At 49.5% G+C, this 20,390-nt stretch overlaps 1 protein-coding gene across 2 annotated transcripts in view; it reads right to left on the minus strand.

Moving 5' to 3' along the window:
- LOC146772802 (SMAD family member 4-like) overlaps positions 1-20,390 on the minus strand; it is a 271,678-nt gene that overhangs the window by 19,943 nt on the left and 231,345 nt on the right. For both annotated transcript variants that reach the window (XM_085639806.1, XM_085639805.1), the window contains exon 11: positions 11,167-11,305. In XM_085639806.1, the coding sequence (XP_085495932.1) occupies positions 11,167-11,305 (139 nt within the window). The remainder of the gene's footprint in view (positions 1-11,166; positions 11,306-20,390) is intronic.

Genomic DNA, 20,390 nt, shown 5'->3' on the forward strand with positions numbered 1-20,390 from the left:
GTGACCTCTGTGAGGGGTTGTGTATTTTGGGAGAGCCAGATCCTTAGGTTACCCTTATTCTACCTCAGTTCAGGCCCAGCCTTGACCAATCTAGGTGGGACACCCCCCCCCCCCCCCCCCATGTCATCCAAATGACCACAAGCTGTACTTGGGCATAGTAAAACCAAACTACCTCAGGAAAGCGATGTGAACTGTAATTGTCATTAATTGTGTTATTTAAGTTATTGAAGGTGCTTTATTTATTGACTGTATTTATTGTCTGACTGTATTTATTCCTGCATTGTATTTATTGTCTGACAGTATTTATTAGCCATTTGTATTTATTGCACCCCTATTTATTCCTTGCTTATTTATGACCTGATCCTATTTATTGAAACCCCACTGTGGTATTATTTATTTGACCTGCTCTTTTAAGAAAAGTCTTATGGTATTGTATGTATGTTTTGAAACCTGCAACTAAGAGAAAATAAGATAAAGACAAACTACTTTCTTTCATAATTTTTACGGTGTAGTGTCATTTTTGGAACAGATGAACGCATGGTTATTGTGAGGGTGTGACGTACGCTTAACAAGGTGCCTGACCCCCAACCGCTCGAGCCAAGCTACCACTGTGCTGGGAACCTGGTGACTGCTAACCCGGTTGCCCGGTTTCCAACATAAAATTGGTGTTCAGCGGTGGGATAGAGCTGTGCTTGCGTCTACTCGACAATAACTTTGGGTAGTCCATAGGCCTACACCGGGAGTTTTCTCCAAGCGGACTTCCTAATTTTGAGTTTTGTTTTTTTCAAATTTACTTCTGGTGGTGGGAGGAGGTATTACAAAAGGTACCCCCCTGCATAGCTTCTGTAAGCAACTGTCTTCTATCCTGAGTGGGCCAAAATGGAGTTTGTGTTGGAGGATGTGGAAACTTATACTGTGGCCCAACTCAGAGAGTTTTGTCAGCGAGAGGGGGTGTTTTGTCCCCAAGGTGCAAAGAAGGGTGAACTCCAGACCAGCTTAAGGGCTTGGGGGAGGCACGACGAGAAAGTAAGGTTGAGAAGGAGGACAGGGATGGAGAGCCTGACAGCGAGGAGGCTGGTTTGTACCAACCTGAGGTGGGGAACCTAGTAGCAGGGCCCAGAACACTTTCAAGGAAGGGCAGCAGTGTCTCTAGCAACGGCTTATTAGAAGCAGAATTCACTGACCGGAGGGAGAAAAGACAGCTCATATGGGATTTGGCGAAGCTGGAGAAAGAAAAGGAGGAACGGAGGATGGCTCACGAGTTGAGGCTCAGGGAGATAGATCTCCAGATCCTACGGGTCGGGGCACACCCTGTTCCTAGTGGTGGCAGCGAAGAAAGAGAAATCACCAGGGAATCCAAACCCTATTTGCCAAAAGACATAGTAGCTAGCTATAGTGTGGGTGATGATATCGCCAGGTGGCTAGCAGCCTATGAGGTCTCTTTAAGAGTCCATGGGGTTCCAGAGAAATATTGGGGAGGGGGATTGTATAGATACATGCCTCCAGCTGGTAGGGATACATTATTGGCCCTGGAGCAGGATGAGCAGACCCACTACCCCACCATGAAAGTGGCGCTCGTGAGGAAGTTTGGACTAACACCCGAGAAGTACAGACAGAAGTTCCGGGGTAGCCACAAACTGGGCACACAGAATTGGGTGGATTTCCTGGACTATGCAAAGAAGGCATTAGAGGGTTGGATACAGGGCAGCGAGGTGAGGGACTACGAGGGGTTGTTTGATTTGATGTTGAAGGAACACCTGCTCGAAAAATGTTTCCCCGAACTGCGTCAACACCTGGTGGATAGCAAGCTGACCAAACCCCGGAAGCTTGCTGAGGAGGCGGACATTTGGGCTAGTACCCGAGTGTCCACAAGGGGGACTGGAGGGGACTCTCAAAAGACCGGACAGGGCGCCCCCCAGAAGAAAGAGGGAGGGGAAAAGAAAACGGAGTTCTCTAAAGGCCCCCAAAATAGTTTCCAAGGGAAGGGAACGGGATTCACCCCTAGGGCTAACCCACCCAGAAACCCTAATCCTGGCCAGAGTCAGCAGCCAAGGGTTGTCCATTGCTACGAGTGCGGTGGTGTCGGACACTATAAGGGAGATGTGAAGTGCCCGAAAAGACCACCCCCTCCCATCGGAGGAAAGGTCCCCGGAGTAGCTAGTGTAGTGCTCGGGGAGGAGATGCCCTTAGGTAAGGGAAGGGAGTGGGCGGGTGTCACTTTAGTGTCCCTGGGAGAACGGGAGATGGTTCCTAAGATCCAGGTGCCCGCAAATACCACAAAGTATGGGCAGTGGGTCACCATCAACGGCCAAAGAGGGGAGGCTCTGAGAGACACAGGAGCCAGTATGACTATGGTACATAGCCAACTGGTGTCTCCAGAGCAGGTGATTCCCGATGTGCTCCACCCTGCCGCGATGGCTGACGGCAGAATGGGCCACTATCCGGTGGCCGAGGTTCCATTTGAATGGGAAGGGGTTGCAGGGTCACTTCGAGTTGCCGTAAGCCCTGCCGTGCCAGTCGATTGTCTGCTGGGGAATGACATGGAGCATAATGCTTGGAAGGAGGTGGAATACCGGACTCATGCTGAGATGCTGGGTACACCTGACTGGGCCTGTGTCAGCACAAGGTCTGCGACTACCCGGAGGGGGAGTTCGTTTAGGCGGGAGCCTGGAACAAAGGCACCGCCAGCTGCCAACCAAGGGAAGAACCGAGGACAGGAGGAGCCTGCCTCGGCATCTGCGCCCCGTGTGACGGATAGGCCACCGGAGGTGGTGGACCAGGAGTCCGCGGAGGGGGATGTTACCGAACTGGAGAACCTACCCATCCCGGCCGAGTGGCACGTGGAGGGAGGGCCAACCAGGGAGGAATTCTGCAAGGGCCAGAGGGAGTGTCCTACCCTTGAGGGACTGAGGGGACAGGCCGAAGCCCAGGCAGCAGGGAACGTTGAGGGGAACTACCACATTTACTGGGAGGATGGCCTCCTCTACAGTGAACCCAAGGCACCCATGCACGGATCGTCACGGGCCTTGGTTGTCCCTCAACGTTACCGAGCCTTCCTTCTGGAATTGGCTCATGAAATCCCCTTGGCAGGACACCTGGGGCAAGACAAAACCTTTGCCCGGCTTGTCCCACACTTTTATTGGCCTCAAATGAAAGTGTCGTCCGACACCTACTGCCGGACGTGTGTGTCTTGTCAAGCCAGTGGGAAAACAGGGGTGAAGCTGAAAGCTCCCCTGGAACCACTTCCTGTCGTTAGCACCCCCTTTGAAAGGGTGGGCATCGACATTGTGGGTCCGTTAGATCCGCCTACTACAGCTGGTCACAGGTTTATCCTGGTTTTGGTGGATCATGCCACACGGTACCCAGAGGCTATACCTCTGAGGACCATTACGGCACCTGTTGTGGCTAGGGCCCTGATGGGAATCTTTACCCGAGTGGGTTTTCCCAAGGAAGTTGTGTCCGACAGGGGGACCAACTTCATGTCAGCATACATGCGGGCGATGTGGAAGGAGTGTGGAGTGACCTACCGGTTCACCACTCCTTACCACCCCCAGACCAATGGTCTGGTGGAGAGGTTCAATAAAACCTTGAAAGGCATGATCAGAAGTCTGCCTGAAAGCCTGCGGAGGAAATGGGACGTCCTCCTACCCTGTCTATTGTTTTCTTACAGGGAAGTGCCACAGAAGGGAGTGGGCTTCAGCCCCTTCGAGCTTTTGTATGGGCACCCTGTGCGTGGACCTCTCAGCCTGTTGAGAGACGGATGGGAAAGAACTCCCAGAAAGCTTCCCCAGGACGTGGTGAGCTACAGGCTGGCCTTCCGGAGCCAAATGGCTAAGTTGTGGAAGCAAGCTTCTGACAACTTGGAAGCCAGCCAAGCAGTGATGAAGGCGTGGTATGACCACAATGCTCACCCGGTGGAGTTGGAGCCTGGCCAGAAGGTGTGGGTGATCGAACCAGGAGAGCTTAGCGCCCTCCAGGATCGCTGGTCAGGACCCTTTGAGGTGTTGGAGAAGAAGGGTAAGGCTACCTACTTGGTGGATCTGAAGACCCCTCGCCAGCCCCTACGAGTGCTGCACGCCAACCGCCTCAAACCCCACCATGAGAGGCCCGAAGTCATATTGCTGATGGTGACTGACGGAGCAGAGGACGTGGAAAGCGAGCCTCTCCCCGACTTATTTGCGTCTCAAGAAAAGGATGGGTTGGTGGAGGGAGTGATTCTCTCCCCGTCCCTAACTCCTGAACAGCAGGAGGACTGCCGCCAGGTCCTGGGGCAGTACTCTTCGTTGTTCTCCCTTGTTCCGGGTAGGACTCACCTGTGCGTCCATGACGTGGACACAGGAGACAGCCCACCTGTGAAGTCAAAGATCTACCGGATGACAGACAAGGTGAAGGCCAGCATTCACAGTGAAGTCACTAAGATGCTGGAGCTAGGAGTGATTGAACCTTCCAGCAGCCCCTGGTCCAGTCCGGTGGTACTAGTACCAAAAGCTGCACCACCGGGTGCCCAACCGGAACTGAGGTTCTGTGTGGACTACCGGGGACTGAATTCAGTAACCAAGACTGATGCTCATCCGATCCCGAGGGCGGATGAACTGATTGACCGGCTGGGAGCTGCCCAATGCTTGAGTACCTTTGACCTTACATCCGGGTACTGGCAGATCTCTCTGACTGATGGAGCTAAGTAAAGGTCAGCCTTCTCCACGCCCAAGGGCCACTACCAGTTCTGCGTGATGCCCTTTGGGCTCAAGAACGCACCTGCCACGTTTCAGCGTCTGGTGAACCAGATCCTCGCCGGAATGGAGAGTTTCTCTGCTGCTTATCTGGACGACATTGCCGTCTTCAGTAACAGCTGGGAGGATCACTTGCGTCACCTGCAAACTGTTCTCCAGGTCCTGAAGCAAGCTGGGTTAACGATCAAGGCCAGTAAATGCCAGATCGGGCAGGGGTCGGTAGTGTACCTTGGACACTTGGTGGGTAGGGGAGCAGTGCAACCCCTCCAGGCGAAAATCGAGGCTATCATGGCCTGGGAACCCCCCAAGACTCAGACTGAGGTCCGAGCTTTTCTGGGCCTCACAGGATATTACCGCCGCTTCGTGAAGGGGTATGGGACCATTGTGGCCCCCCTCACGGAGCTTACGTCCAAGAAGCAACCTCGACGGGTAGTCTGGACGGAGGCTTGTCAGCAGGCCTTTGTGAAACTGAAGCAAGCCATGTGCGAGGCCCCGGTCTTAAGGGCCCCAGATTTTTCCAAGGAGTTCATTGTCCAGACGGATGCATCGGAACATGGCATTGGGGCAGTGTTATCGCAACTCAATGAAGAGGGTCTGGATCAACCCGTGGTCTTCCTATCCCGGAGACTACTTCCCAGGGAACAGAAGTGGAGTGCAATAGAGCGTGAAGCCTTTGCAGTGGTATGGGCTCTGAAGAAGTTGCGGCCATACCTGTTTGGCTCGCACTTCCTAGTTCAGACCGACCACAGACCCCTTCGTTGGCTGATGCAGATGAAGGGGGAGAATCCCAAGTTGCTAAGGTGGTCTATCTCCCTACAGGGAATGGGCTTTCAGGTGGAACATCGGCCTGGAGTGGACCACGCCAATGCAGACGGTCTCTCAAGGTATTTCCGCCTTAGTGATGAGAACTCCCAAGGGGTTGGGTAGCTCTCCCCACTTTCAGCTGGGGGGGACGCGTGTTAGACCTGTCAGCCCTTTGGGTGGTCCCTCCTCATCATTATTTATTTTGTCCCACTTTTGCCTCAAACCCTATTATAATTTTTCCTTTTTGGGAACCACCAGACTTTTTAGTGTTGATGCAGGGTCAGGGAGCCATTTTCCCTACCCCTGGAACTTCTGTCTGAGGGCCTGAGACACAAAATGGTGGCCACCCATTGTCACCTGTGACATCACCAGAACCCACTGGAGGTTTCCAGAACATTCTAGAACCCTGTGACAGAGGGAGGCAGTTTAGAATGTTGGGAGGCCATCTCAGAGTGGCAGTTGGCATCTGACTGGAGAGGAGAGAGGAGCAGTTCAGAAGGTGGTCGGAGTAAGGCAGCAGGGGTGGAAACCAGTGCTTGGAGTGGGGTCCAGAAACCCACCCTTGATGCTAGTCCCTACTGACCAAGCCCAGCCTAGAGCCCTGTGTGGGACCAAGACCAGAAAAACCATCTTAAGGACCTAAATATTGTGAAGAGGCCTTAAAGAAGAAGACCAGCAAGCTCCTGACCTGTTTAGCGGTGTCCTCCTGGAGTCCTGACGTCGAGAAGCCTGGAGACCTGAGGCCTGAGGTGGGGAAGCGGCGCTGACAGAAAGCAGACGTCGTACCCGGAGCCGTCAGAGGTCGAGAGTCACCTGAGGTCGAGGTGAAGCGCGCCGGAGGTCGGGAGTGGAGATCGCACTCCGGAGACGCCGGAATCTGAGGTGAAGCGCGCCGGAGGTCGGGAGTGGAGGTCGCACTCCGGAGACACCCGGAAGCGGGGAGACCGTGACCCTGCGACGCCGGAAGGCGACATCGAGCCGGAGCAGCCCAGCGACATCGAGCCGAGGCCGCCCAGCGACATCGAGCCGGAGCAGCCCAGCGACATCGAGCCGAGGCCGCCCAGCGACATCGATCCGGAACAGCCCAACGACATCGATCCGAAGCCGCCCAGCGACACCGAACCGGAGCCACCCAGCGACATCGAGCCGGAGCCGCCTCACGACATCGACACGGCGCCGAGCGGAGCCGATCATCGTGAAAAGGGCAGTAAGTGGTAGAAGGGGCATCTGAGGCCCTGTGGAGCCCTAAAAGACCATTCTAGGGGCTAGAGGGGTGTTAGAACCAGCCTGGGAGTGCCAGGGGTGAACTGAGACTGGTGCAGTGACCTCTGTGAGGGGTTGTGTATTTTGGGAGAGCCAGATCCTTAGGTTACCCTTATTCTACCTCAGTTCAGGCCCAGCCTTGACCAATCTAGGTGGGACACCCCCCCCCCCCCCCCCCCCCCCCCATGTCATCCAAATGACCACAAGCTGTACTTGGGCATAGTAAAACCAAACTACCTCAGGAAAGCGATGTGAACTGTAATTGTCATTAATTGTGTTATTTAAGTTATTGAAGGTGCTTTATTTATTGACTGTATTTATTGTCTGACTGTATTTATTCCTGCATTGTATTTATTGTCTGACAGTATTTATTAGCCATTTGTATTTATTGCACCCCTATTTATTCCTTGCTTATTTATGACCTGATCCTATTTATTGAAACCCCACTGTGGTATTATTTATTTGACCTGCTCTTTTAAGAAAAGTCTTATGGTATTGTATGTATGTTTTGAAACCTGCAACTAAGAGAAAATAAGATAAAGACAAACTACTTTCTTTCATAATTTTTACGGTGTAGTGTCGTTTTTGGAACGGATGAACGCATGGTTATTGTGAGGGTGTGACGTACGCTTAACACGGTGCCTGACCCCCAACCGCTCGAGCCAAGCTACCACTGTGCTGGGAACCTGGTGACTGCTAACCCGGTTGCCCGGTTTCCAACAGTCATCCTATGACGTTGGCTGCTAAATACGGGACCAACTCAGACGACCCCGACTTTTTTGCTAAGGTATGGCACCTTATTGCGGACATTACTTCTCAGACAGTGCTGTGGGGAGGGGATTTCAATGTCCCACTAGACGGCACACTGGAAAGGGACGGCAGCTCTCAAAGCTCCCATCCGCAAGCGGCCAAAACACTTCACACACTAATTACGGACAATCACCTTTCAGATATTTGGCGGAATAGGCACTGTGAGGTCCGCGCGGGCACTTGCCTATCACTAAACTGTAGGGCTTGGTCCTGTATCGACTACTGGCTGACGCACAGCAATGGAAATCGTCCGTTACCCATTTGCCTCATACCCTCTTTGATCATGCCCCAGTACTACTTGCTATGCAGTTGCTGCATACTCTCCCCCAAGCATTCTCCTGGAGGCTGCACCCCCCGGGCCTTGAGAGATGCGTTGTTTAGGGAGGAGATCCGAGCGGCCATTTTAGAGTTCTTCGAGCTGAACACCTGAACACCAACTCTGTTAGCTCGCCTTCTGTCTTATGGGATTCATTCAACGCAGTTATAAGAGGTGCCTGCATCTCCAATCAAAATAGTATACTTAAGGCAATCTGCGGCACGCTGTCAAGACTGGAAGCTGACATCGCAGCACTGGAGTCTGACTTTTTCCACTCTACCGACTCAGTAACGATGGCTGAAATCCGAAGTAAGCTCTCTGAGTACTAAGACGAAGCACCACGTGAAGCTTAGTATTTGGGCAAAGAATCACAGGCTCGCAAATATGGGGAGGGAGACCGCCCCGACAAAACATTGGCTTACTTGTTCCAAAAACCACATGCCTCAACTTATATATCCGAGCTCATAGACAGTGATGGTAACTCTCGCTCCTCCCCTGCTGATCTGCTCCAGACGATGGCGTTCTACTATGCTCAGCTCTATTCTACCACTCCGATTGCTAGCGTCGAAGACCTCCAGACATATCTGGACTCTTTTCAAGTGGTCTGGCTGTCTGATGCCCATCTGGAGTTCCTGGACACCCTTATTACTATTGAGGAGGTGCACCAGGCAACCGCTATGCTCCCCCTGGACAAGGCTCCCGGCACTGATGGGCTGCCCGTGACTTTCTACAAAGAATATTCTCGGATACTTGCCCCCAAGCTCTTGGCTGTGTATCAGAATGCCTTAGAAACCGGGCATCTACCTCCATCCTTATGGGAGGCCGTGATAGTTCCGTTCTTAAGTCTGATAAACCACCTAACCAATGAGATTCTTACCGACCTCCATCTCTAATAAATACAGAGAATAAAATATGCCAAAGTGTTAGCGAACCAACTGCAATTGTTATTGCCCGTTATAGTACAGCCCGCACAATCCGGCTTTATTCCTGGAAGGTCGACCTCCTATAACCTGCGCACTCTCTTTCCGACACTGCACTACCTACATCCGCAGTTTCCTGCCGCAGCAGCCCTACTGGACAATACAGAAGTGTTTGATACGCTAGAATGGGCATATCTCTTCCAGCTGCTTCAAAGGCTGGGCCTCAGGACCAGGTTTCTTGCGCAGATTTGGCTGCTTTATACCCTACCCACCGCACGCGTGCCTCTTAACAGGCTCATTTCCGATCCCTTCCCAATTACCAGGGGGGACAAGACAGGGGTGCCCGTTATCCCTTTTACCGTTTGCTCTTGCGATGGAGCCCCTTGCGGTGCAACTTTGTCAGCATCATGCAGACAGGAGCTTGGAATTCACGTCCCGGAACCTTGTCGTTTCCCTGTATGCAGACAGCATCACCCTTTATATGCATGACCCCCAGGCCAACTTCGCGCCCCTAATTTGTGAGTTCATACGATTTGGCGTCCACTCTTGCATAAAGGTGAACTGGATTAAATCCGTGCTTTTCCCCTTAACCGAAGCGACCTCTACCTTCCCCGCTGAATAAAGGCTGCAGTGGGCTTCCAGTCCAGTTAAGTACTTTGGAATTGCGATCAGCAGAGACCCTGAGAAGCTTTGGTGGGCCAATTATGGCCGTACCATGGACTGGCTGGAGAGCCACATCCCGCTGTGGTCCAGATTGCCCCTGTCGATGGAGGGGCGTATTGCAATATCAAAAATGGTAGTGTTACCCAAGTTTCTTTATCTATTCGTAAACATCCCAATCCCACTTAATACTAATTTTGTCAAGCGTTTGCGATCGAATATGATTTCACTAGTATGAGTCAGACAGCAGCCTCGTGTCACATATGAGCTTCTCACCCTCCCACAGGCGCAAGGAGGGATGGGCGCCCCTGATATGCACCTCTACGCGCTGTACGCTCAGGCCCACTTTCTACATCACTGGATACACCCTACACCGTTTCAGCCTCACGTTGCGATTGAACTAGAGAGAGTCGCCACTTACCACAGCCCTTTTCTCCTCCCTTACAAGCCGCCCAAAGCTGAGGTAGACACATCAAAATATATTTGCTGGGCATGGGACCAGCTCCGCAAGCGCGCTGGATGCACACACCTTTACGCCCCCTTGGTCCCTGTTGCTAATCATCCCCTACTGCCACCTTAGCAGGATAAAGGCACAGCGGCCTACGCGGACAGATTGGGCATTTGCTCATTCGCAGACCTTTACCCAGCTGACACCTTTCTGTCCCTTCCAGAAGCCACGGACGCCACTACTGTGTCACTGCTCAACACTTTCCTGTATTTCCAGCTACGTGCTTCATGCTGTGCGCAATATGAAACCTTTCCTGCCTTCCGGCAGACACTCAAGGCACTTGACAATGTATCTGCAACAGCATCACAGCAAAAGCTGATAACATGTCTCTATCGCCTCACACAACAGTCCGCTAATGTGCCCACCCCTAGGGCACGAGCTGCGTGGGATGCGGATCTTAGATGCAGCTCACTCCCGATTTTAGCTGCCAACGCTGCCATGCAATCCAGTCATATTTCTTACACTTAGCATGGCATTGCCCAGCATTTGCAGCTTTCTGGACCGAGGTCTTCCATATGATATCAGACGTCATTGGTTCAGAGATCCCGGCCTCCCCGCTCACTGGTCTATTGGGTTATGTGAAGGAGATGCCAAATGACTTCCGCAGGCTGACTGCCCTGATGCTCCTTCTCGTGAAGCGCAGAGTCGCTGTTCACTGGGGAGGGACGCACTCCTAAGACTCAAGATTGGGTTAAAGACATAGCATACTGCCATGGACAGCTTTCAGCATATTGAGATTTGACACCACCGCAAGCGTGGCCCTGCAATATCTAGGAGCCTTTTACCTCCTATCTCCTCCGTAGCAACATGACCCCGGGCTCGGACACTGTTCACATCGCGCTTGAGCATTAAATGTAAATTCCATGATGCAAACTGCCCCAGCCTAACAATGTTTCTGCCTGGGCTATTGGCGTGCAGTCAGTGTCTAAATATGCCACAAACGTGTTAGGGTGATAGCAATGCTGCACTGTGTCTCTATGCGCATATGCAATGATCTGCCATTTGTGTGGTGTGCTACTGCTTACTGTGTACCCATGTCATGATTGTCATTGTTACTGTCTGTACACTTCCAATGTATGCTGTTCACTATGTATTGTTCTGATTTGGCCAACTGTTACTTCAATAAATAAAATAAAAAAATAAAAAAACACTTACTAACAGCAGGGGCAATGCCCCCTACAGAGCCTGGTCCTGGGATGTTTCCAGCGACAGCTGCAGCCTGAGCTGCTGCGGCTGCCTGGGCTGTTGCTGCTTGTTGCTGCATTTGGCGGTGGCACTGTCGTAAGTCAAACACCTGTTACAGGTACGATAAATGAAAAAAGATGCATGTGAGGAGAATTAAGTAAGACAAATGTGCTTATTTAATTTTTTAATAAGGCACACTCTACCGTGGCAGGTGGCAGTGTGCTTACAAGTAAAACAACAATTGAGAGCAAGCTCATTTTACAGAGCACATGAAACCAAAAACTATGAGAAACTTGTTACCTGCATCAGGTTGGAAGGTTGAAAACAGAGAATAGAAGGTGAGATAAAGTACTGAGATTCCCTGCAGGAGTGAGGAGCTAGTGATAGAGTTTAGAAGAGGATGGGGGAGTAAATCTGGGACAAGTACTGGACAAAAGAGGAAGATTAGAAATGTATAAAGCCAAGTAAGGTGAAAGTGGAGATAATGGCAGGGTTGTAGGGCAGGGAGAGTGGTATGAGACAGTAAAAATGAACAGTGATGGCATGGTAGAAGTGGGCATGCGCAAGTTGCGAGGTTAGAGGAGTAGGCAGCGGGCGAGTAAGGAGTAAATCTGAAGGTGGGGTAGACTGGAGAGGAGTTGAGCAAAGGAAGAAAAAATGAGTTACAGCTCAAAGTAGAGTCTAATCTGGTAGGTCTTTATTTTTATACAAAATTGTAGGTCTTCTTGGCATCGGAGGTCTTCAGGTAACGAATTACAGGGAAACGTGTATGCTCCTGAAAAGGGCGATATGCAGGCATGTGTAATCTTAATTTATTTGATTGGAATGTGAAAATCTTTCCATTCCGGAGATATCGGTTCTCAGGTAGGAATCAGAAAGATAGACTGGACTTTGCAGGTGGATAGTTTTGAAAGTAGTGCAAACAAGTACAATATAAAATCTCGAAAGATTGGGGGGATGTGGTACATTATTATTTTTTAGCGTTGGATTAAAAAGTTATTTACCTTTTGTAACATTCTTTCCAATGGATACTCTATGCATCTGCATATTCCCCTCCATTTGACTATCCAAGGCTCGAGACTCCGTGTTGACTTCGGAAGGGCGTCACCATGTTGTCACTGGAGCCATAAAGCACCCAGTCTGGCACACTATCAATAGTTTTTCTTCTTTTTTACCAGGCCAATGAGGTGAAAGGGCCAGAAATGGTCACATGCGGAACTGGGCCTGCCACATACCTGCCCGCAACAAATGGTTGCTGTTTCACCACTGCAGAAAACGATGGATGTTGGTCGTTATCAACACTAGATCTTCCCAAAGACGCTCCGTTTGTGACCATTGATCTGAAAGGCACATTTTGTGCCAAGGAAGAGAACGAAGCCTTGTGTGAAGGACTATAGCTATGCATGAGTCCATCATACCAAAGTGGCCCATTACAGTTCGAACTGTGAGAGGACGGAGTCGCTGAAAAAGAGGCAGAAGGTGCTGGAATGCCACTACCCATTTACTCTCAGGTAAGCATTGTCCGAGTCTGCATTTAGGTCTGACCTCAGGAAGGATTAGACTTGAAGTGGCTAGAGATAGGACTTGGTGGCGTTTATTGTACACCCCAAACTGTGTAGAAGCATAATAGCGGCTTGGGTGTGCGTTAGGCAGTCTTATCTGCTTGCACTCTTGATCAGCCAGTCATCTAGGTAGAGGACAACAGGAGTTTTCTTCCTTCTGAGATGGGTGGTTACCACTGCTAGACATTTGGTGAAAACACTTGGGGCCATGGTGACACCAAAGGGCAATTCTTTCAATTGGTAGTGTTGTCCACTTACCATGAAGCTTAGATAATGCTGATGAGCCGGATGGATTGGGATGTGGAAATAGGCGTTCGTCTGGTCTAGTGTAGCCATTAAGGCACCTTGCTGCAGCAGAGGGATAAAATCCTGTAGGCTGACCATATGGAAATGTTCCAAAAGGATAATTTTGTGAGAGACATGGGATTGAGGCTTGGCCTAAATGATCTGTCCCCTTTGGGGATGAGAAAGTAGAGGAAGTAGCGCCCTTGTCCTACTGTTGAGGAGGTACTTGTTCTATGGACGCTATGTGAAGGAGCACCTGAAAGGCCTCTTGGAATAGAGCCAGGTGTTCTTGCTAACCATATTCATGGTCCTGGCTATTGTCTTTTTTCGGGGATCGGAGGGTGTGGAGGTGAGATGAGCTTTCTGGTCTTCCACCGGATCAGAGTCGGAAGTGAAAGTTGCCTCTGGTCTCAGCGATGGCTGGTAGGGCAGATGCCTGAAAGAGTGGCTTCTTCACGTTCCTTGACGTTGGGCAAGGGAAATTGCCCTAAGATGTCAGCGAGTCATCGGAGGGTTACCACTGCATCTTCTGATTTGCCCACCTTCTCTCTCTTAAGTATTGTAGGAAGCTGGCTCTTTATATGATATATCAAAATTAGATATATCATGCAAAGAGCCCAGGGGTTCACTTATGAGTGGAGAGGGGCTTGCTCTAGCAATCCCAAGGTGCTCTTCTATGGGGTAGTGTGGTCGAGCAGCCTTAGGCTTATCAGAGAGGAGTGTAAGACATCTTTAAATACACACAACAGTCAATAAATGATGCACACGACTCAACAAGGAGATTCACACCAATTCATACAAATAACATATATATATATATATATATATATATATATATATATATATATATATATATATATATATATATATATATATATATTCACTGAAAAAACCATAGGTTTCACACATTTTACTGATAAAAAACCAATGAAATTCCCCCGTTATAGTTACTGTAGGCAACTATAACTCACGCGACCGCAATCTTCTGCTGATGACATATGTGTCTTTATGAAAAAAAAATATTTGTAATATATGTATAGCTAAAATTTAATGGAAGAAGACATGGGCAAATAAGTGTCTAAATACAGTATTAGCATCAGCAGAGGATTACGGTCGCGTGAGTTATAGTTGCCTACAGTAACTATAACGGGGGAATTTCATTGGTTTTTTATCAGTAAAATGTCCAGCTAACTATAACATGTGTGAAACCTATGGTTTTTTCAGTGAATTTGCAAGGTTTTTTAAATGCTAATTCCTAACTATAACGTGTGTGAAACCTATGGTTTTTTCAGTGAATTTGTACGGTTTTTTAAATGCTAAGTTACTTTACGCCATTTGTGGCGTGCGCGCCCACTTAACGCAGTTCGTTCCGTGCGCGCACCGCGTGCCCACGTTACGCTAGATGGGCCATGAACGCACGATGCGCTTCGCGCACCGTGCGCACATGGAGGACATATGATGAGCATCGTTGTGACAGGTAAAATATATGTTTTGTTTAGCTCTCATAAGCCATGCACAAAAGGTGCCCTTCGGGCACCTTTTGGACACAGGGTGGGGAGAAAGTGGATATTTTTTTTTTTTTTTTATTATTTCTTACCGTACGCGTACGGTAAGCGTAATCGGCGAAATTTTCGAAAAAATAAAAATTGCCTTTTTTCACTTGGGGGATCGTTGGGGACTCCCTCGACATGGCTAGGTGCTTGGGAGCTGTGTAAACAGCCCCTTTACATGTTTTTGCACTTGGTTTTTCAACCACCTGTCAGAGTGCGAGAGAGAAAATGGCGGCCGCCGCTTCCTGGTTTCGACCGATTCGAATGTTTACTAAGATCTAAGGGCCAATCAGAATCGCGCTCGCGCACGCCACCGTACGCGTACGGTAAGCGCACCGTAAGCGCACCGTACGCTGGCTCAGATATATATATTGATTTAAAGGCTATTTTCTCAGAATCTACTGAACAGATTTACACCAAACCTACAAAAGGCACTTCCTTGACCTGAGGACTACCTCTCTGCCAAATTTCAAGTAATTCTGTTCAGCCATTCGGGCTGTAGCTGTGTCTAAAGGTCCTATGGAAAAATGCATGGGAAAAACGCGTTTTGGGACCCCCCTTTTATCTCAGCCCCCGCTTGACGAATCCCCCCGAGACTTTCAGGGTAGGAGCGGAGCGTAGCGCCCCACCTATTTTGAAAAATTCGCGATGATTCGTCGACCGGCGCCAAAGTTATTCAAAATAGAATGTTGCGGTTTTCCTATGGAAACAGGGTCCTAACTATAACTACCTACTGGCGACCGCCAGTAGGTAATATATATATATATATACATATATATATATATATATATATATATATATATATATATATATATATATATATATATATATATATATATATATGGAAAAACAAGTACAGCAATAAGGTACAGTGCAGCGACTTAAGAGACCAATCTCCTGGACTTAAGGTGAGTAGAGGGCAAGGTCCAAGGCAGCGCCAGCATGACACCACCAGTGGCACCAGGGAAGCCGGGTGCAGGAGTGCAATACAGCATTTAGTACCCAGTGGAAATCAACGGGGACAGGTCTTTGTGAAAAGAGGCAGCAGGTTTTGACTGCAAGGTCATTCGGGCTGAACCAACAGGGTGCTCAGGCCTCATGATGCTCGGGTACGTGGGGATACCTTTAGTCCTCTTGTCCACGTGCCAGGGGCGACGGGTGCAGAGGTGTCCTTAGCCGTCGGGTTTTTGTCACCGGGATAAGTTGCTGTAGAGGGGGCCTGCGAACAGAGGCTGCAGGCATCATCGAGAAGTCAATAGCAGGGAATCCCAAGGTGGGCTTCGAGTCTGGAGGGTGTGAGGCCACGTTGACACAGTTTGCCCACTTAATATCGGGCTAGGCAACTCAGGAGCAGTGGTGCTTTCTGGCATCTGGTTTCTGCAGTCTTGGAGCCTCACAGCTCAGTCTTTGGTACCTGAAGGATGCAGGGGGACAGTTCCGCTGTCCCACTGGAGTTCTTGGTTTCTGGGTGAAGTACTGGAGGGTCTCCCAGGCTTTGGAGACTCAGCAGCTGCAGGACAAGTCATCTTTTGGTGCAATTGTCGAAGCAGGCAGGCCGGCAGGGCAGGTGCCAAGTCAGTAGCTGGATTTTCTGCTCTTGCTCTTTGTGACTCTTCACGCCTGTCTTCTTTCAGGTCGGCAGGATTTGCTGTTCTAGTGCCAGGGGCTCCCCTAAATACTGAATTTAGGGGCATTAGGGTAGTAGCGTATGGACTACCTACCCTTGGGGTCACTCTGCACCTATAAAACCACTTCCTGTGGGAAGTAAAAGTAACCCTGTCCCAGAGTTCCTAAGTTTGCCATCACCAAGATGGCAAACTCTGAAAGTCATGTTCACTCAGGTAGCCCATCTTAGGGGTGATACTAACCTGGGGGTGTGCACACCTAGCTGATTAGCTAATTTTCCTACTTGTCCAGGTGCCAAAGGGCTCTGAACAAAGGGGGCTGGCTTCCTCTCCTGTGAGGGGGGGGGGGCAGATTTGCATATCAAAGGTGGGGGTCTTCTTTGAAGCTCTCCAGCCCTGGAATAATAATCAGCAGGTCACCCTGTGGTAGGGGGTGTGAACAGCCTCTGCCTGAGCAGGCTCTGTTTCTGACCTCCTGAGAGCGGAGGCCATCACCTTCGGGGGTCAGAAACTTGTCTCTGGTGGCACACTGGCATAAACTAGTCAGTCAGCACACCAGGGGTTGGTAGGTTTTCAGGGGGCACCTCTAAGGAGCTCTCCGGACGCATGTATTAATAAATCCAACACTGGCATCAGCGTGGGTTCATTAATATGAGATGTTTTTTTTTTCACAGCAGGTTTTATTTGTCATTTGCACATTATAAGCAGGGCTCTGTACCCCAGAAGCCGCTACCGCACAGAATTACATGGTAATACAACGCAAAGGACAATTTTCATTTTTTGTTTTGTTTTCCCCCTTGTTTTAAAAAAGAACATAACTCACAAAACAAACAAAGCAAACATATTCTTTGATCTATAGTATGGTCTCGGATCTTCACCCCCCCTCCCACCACTCCCCCGAGTTGCGCTGTGCTCACTGAAAATCGCTCACCCACCCGCGCCCGGTAACCCCAGGAAGAGAATAAGGATAGCGGCCTATCTGCCCTGATAGAGGCCCGACTCACCCAGGCCGCCCCTGCACCCCCATGGCACCCGTCTCCCCAGGTTGCAGAACCCATCCCTTTAGTCCTGCCCTACTCCCACTGGGATATCTTCAATCACTGCAGGGGGCTCCAGCCACAGGCCCCGATAATCCGCCCACTTAATATGAGATGTCTGATACCAAACATCTCTACTTTCAGTGAAGCCATCATGTAGCTGGGGAACTCGTTTTCACCAGTGTCCAGCACATGTACTCAAAATGGGTTCCCTGTTTACTTGTATTGGCAGCAATAGGGCTGACCAGCACAGGGGCATATCTGCTTGTGCAGTTATGCCCTCACCTGTAGTATAGTGCACCCTCCCTTAGGGCTTTAAGGCCTGCAGTAGGGGTGACTTACCTATACTACATGCAGTGTCTGTAGGCATGGCACACAGGGATGTGTGCCATGTCGCGTTTTGACTTTTGTCTGCACCAAGACACGCAGCCTGCAGTGGCAGTCTGTATGAGTTTGGTGAAGGGGCTTGAGGGTGGCACAATTTGTGCTGCAGCCCTTAAGGACCCTCTTTGGCCTCCTTGCCCTCGGTACCAGGGGTACCACTTACTAGGGACTTACAGGGAGTGCCAAATGTAATGGCAATTGGGGTACAACTGCACAGTTTTGGGAAAGAGATCTGCCACTGGGGACCCAGTTAGAAGGAACCCAGTGCACTTCCAGTCCAAATCACATCAAATACCAGGCAAAACGTAGGGGTGACCGTGTCAAAAAAAGCTACGATCCTACAAGTACTGAAGAGTTTTCTGCATGCCGAAGGTAAAGTAGTTGTCTTTTGAGGGGGGCAGAGGTTACACACTTCATGTCTGTAGGTCCACCGGAACTTCACGTGGCACTGGGGACAGTTCTGAAATGGAGTCCTTCTATCATCCTGTGTGCATTTTCCATGAAGAAGCTGTTGAGAACATTGTCAATGTCGAGAGGCACGCAACCATGAAGAGGGCCTGAAGCCCTGATGCTTGTAGTCAGTCTTTGGGAAGGAGTTGCTGAGAAGCCCGTGTGATGGAGGCGGTTTTTCACCCAGGTATCAGAGTCAAATTGACCGGTTGCGCCTGAACGAGAGCTTGAGGAACACGTCAAACTCTGAACCCTGGTAATACCCGTCCAGACCCAATGCTGGAAAACATTTTTTAACATGCAGTTCGGTGCCCGTGAGCATTGTCAACCGAGGGGGGAGTCACTAAATACTTTGTGATCTGAACAGTGTCTTCGAAGAAAAACAACTTGCAAATGTTTGAGCACAACCCTAGACGGCAGGAGAATGGAGAGCATGTGTACCTACAGCAACACATGCTACGAACATGCAATGACGCAGTCGACATTTCATTTTGTAGGCATGTGCTTGAGCACATGTGTGCCTACAAATGGATACAGGCTTTGGTTTACTTTTATTTACTAATCTGAGATAGATCAGTAGATAAAAATAGACCTAAAGTGCTTTTTCTGGGCATTAGATCTGAACTGACGGAAGATAATGGTACTATTTTGAGGTGTGAGAGTTGAAATGGTGTTAAGTTTGGGCCATGAAGGACATTTTGGAATTGTTAAAACTAAGTCCGCTGTGAAAGGAATATGCTACTTACCAGTATGCATCTGTTCTTGGCATGTAGAGCTGCAGATCTGCACACTTTTGCATAGATCGCCATCTGGTGTTGGGCCCGGATGTTTGCAGTTTGTTTTTCCTCTTGGAAAGTCTTTGGAAGTCACGAGGTCGGTGACTCCTCCTTTGGATGGTATTGCGCATGGGCTTCGGCTCCATCCTCAGATTGTTTTTCGCCAGCAGGGAAAGATGGAGCGTAGTAATAACAGTGAAGAAACCCATGTGTGTATCTAAATAAGATAGACTGGAACAGATACAGGTAGCCGGGGAGGCGGGTGGGCGTGTGTAGATCTGCAGCTCTACATGCCAAGAACAGATGCATACTGGTAAGTAGCATATTCCGTTCGAGGCATATGAGCTGCAGATTACACACTTTTGCATAGACTATATGGCAGTTCCCAACCTTAGCGGCGACCACCGGTATCTGTTGCAGTGGTTTGAAATAATGTTTTGAGTACAGCCTGGCCCACACTAGCTTGTTGCTTAGTTTGCACATCTACACAATAGTGTTTAGTGAAAGTGTGCGGTGTTGACCATGTAGCTGCTTTGCAGATATCATCTAATGGGATGTTTTCTAAAAATGCCATGGAAGCCCCTATCTTTCGTGTAGAATGGGCTTTAGGGGGAACGGATGGCGTTCGTTTTGCTTTGTGGTAGCAAATCTGAATGCATTTTACAATCCACCTAGCTATCCCTGATTTTGAGATGGGGTTGCCCTTGTGTGGTGGAGAGCAAGAGACAAACAGTTGTTTGGTCTTGCGGTAAGGTTGTGTTCTCTCGATGTAGTAGAGTAAGGCTCGTTTGACATCGAGCGTGTGCAGAGCCCTTTCTGCAACGGTCTGTGGTTGCGAGAAAAATACTGGTAGTTCTACAGATTGGTTTAGGTGAAAAGGGGAAATGACTTAGGTAGGAATTTTGGGTTGGTACGGAGAACAACCTTGTTATGGTGCATTTGAAGAAAAGGTTCTTGTATGGTAAGTGCTTGTATCTCACTGACCCTTCTATGGGAAGTGATGGCTACAAGGAAAGCTGTTTTTCATGTTAGGAATTGTAGTTCGCATTTGTGTAAAGGTTCGAAGGGAGGCCCCATTAGCCTTGTGAAAACGATATTTAAGTTCCACACAGGTGAGGGTGGTACTCTGGGGGGAATTATTCTTTTTAGGCCTTCCATGAAGGCTTTAATCGCAGGTACTCTAAAGAGTGATAGATGTTGCCTGTTTTGTAAGTAAGCTGCAATAGCTGCGAGGTGTAGTCGAATGGACGTATAGGCTAGATTACACCTTTGTAGGTGGAGTAAGTAGCCTATGATGTGTTGAATGGACACGTCCAGGGGATTGACGGTGTTGTTATGGCAATAAACAACAAATCGTTTCCACTTGGCAGCGTAGCACGCTCTAGTGGTAGGTCGTCTAGCTTCTCTGATGACGTTCATACAGTCAGGGGGAAGATTTAGGTACCCAAATTCTAGGATTTCAGGCGCCAGATCGCAAGGTTGAGCTGAGCTGGGTCCGGGTGTCTGATCTCTCCATGGTTCTGGG

The sequence above is a fragment of the Triturus cristatus genome, chromosome 12, assembly GCF_964204655.1.
Source record: "Triturus cristatus chromosome 12, aTriCri1.1, whole genome shotgun sequence".
In the NCBI taxonomy this organism is placed as follows: Eukaryota; Metazoa; Chordata; class Amphibia; order Caudata; family Salamandridae; genus Triturus; species Triturus cristatus.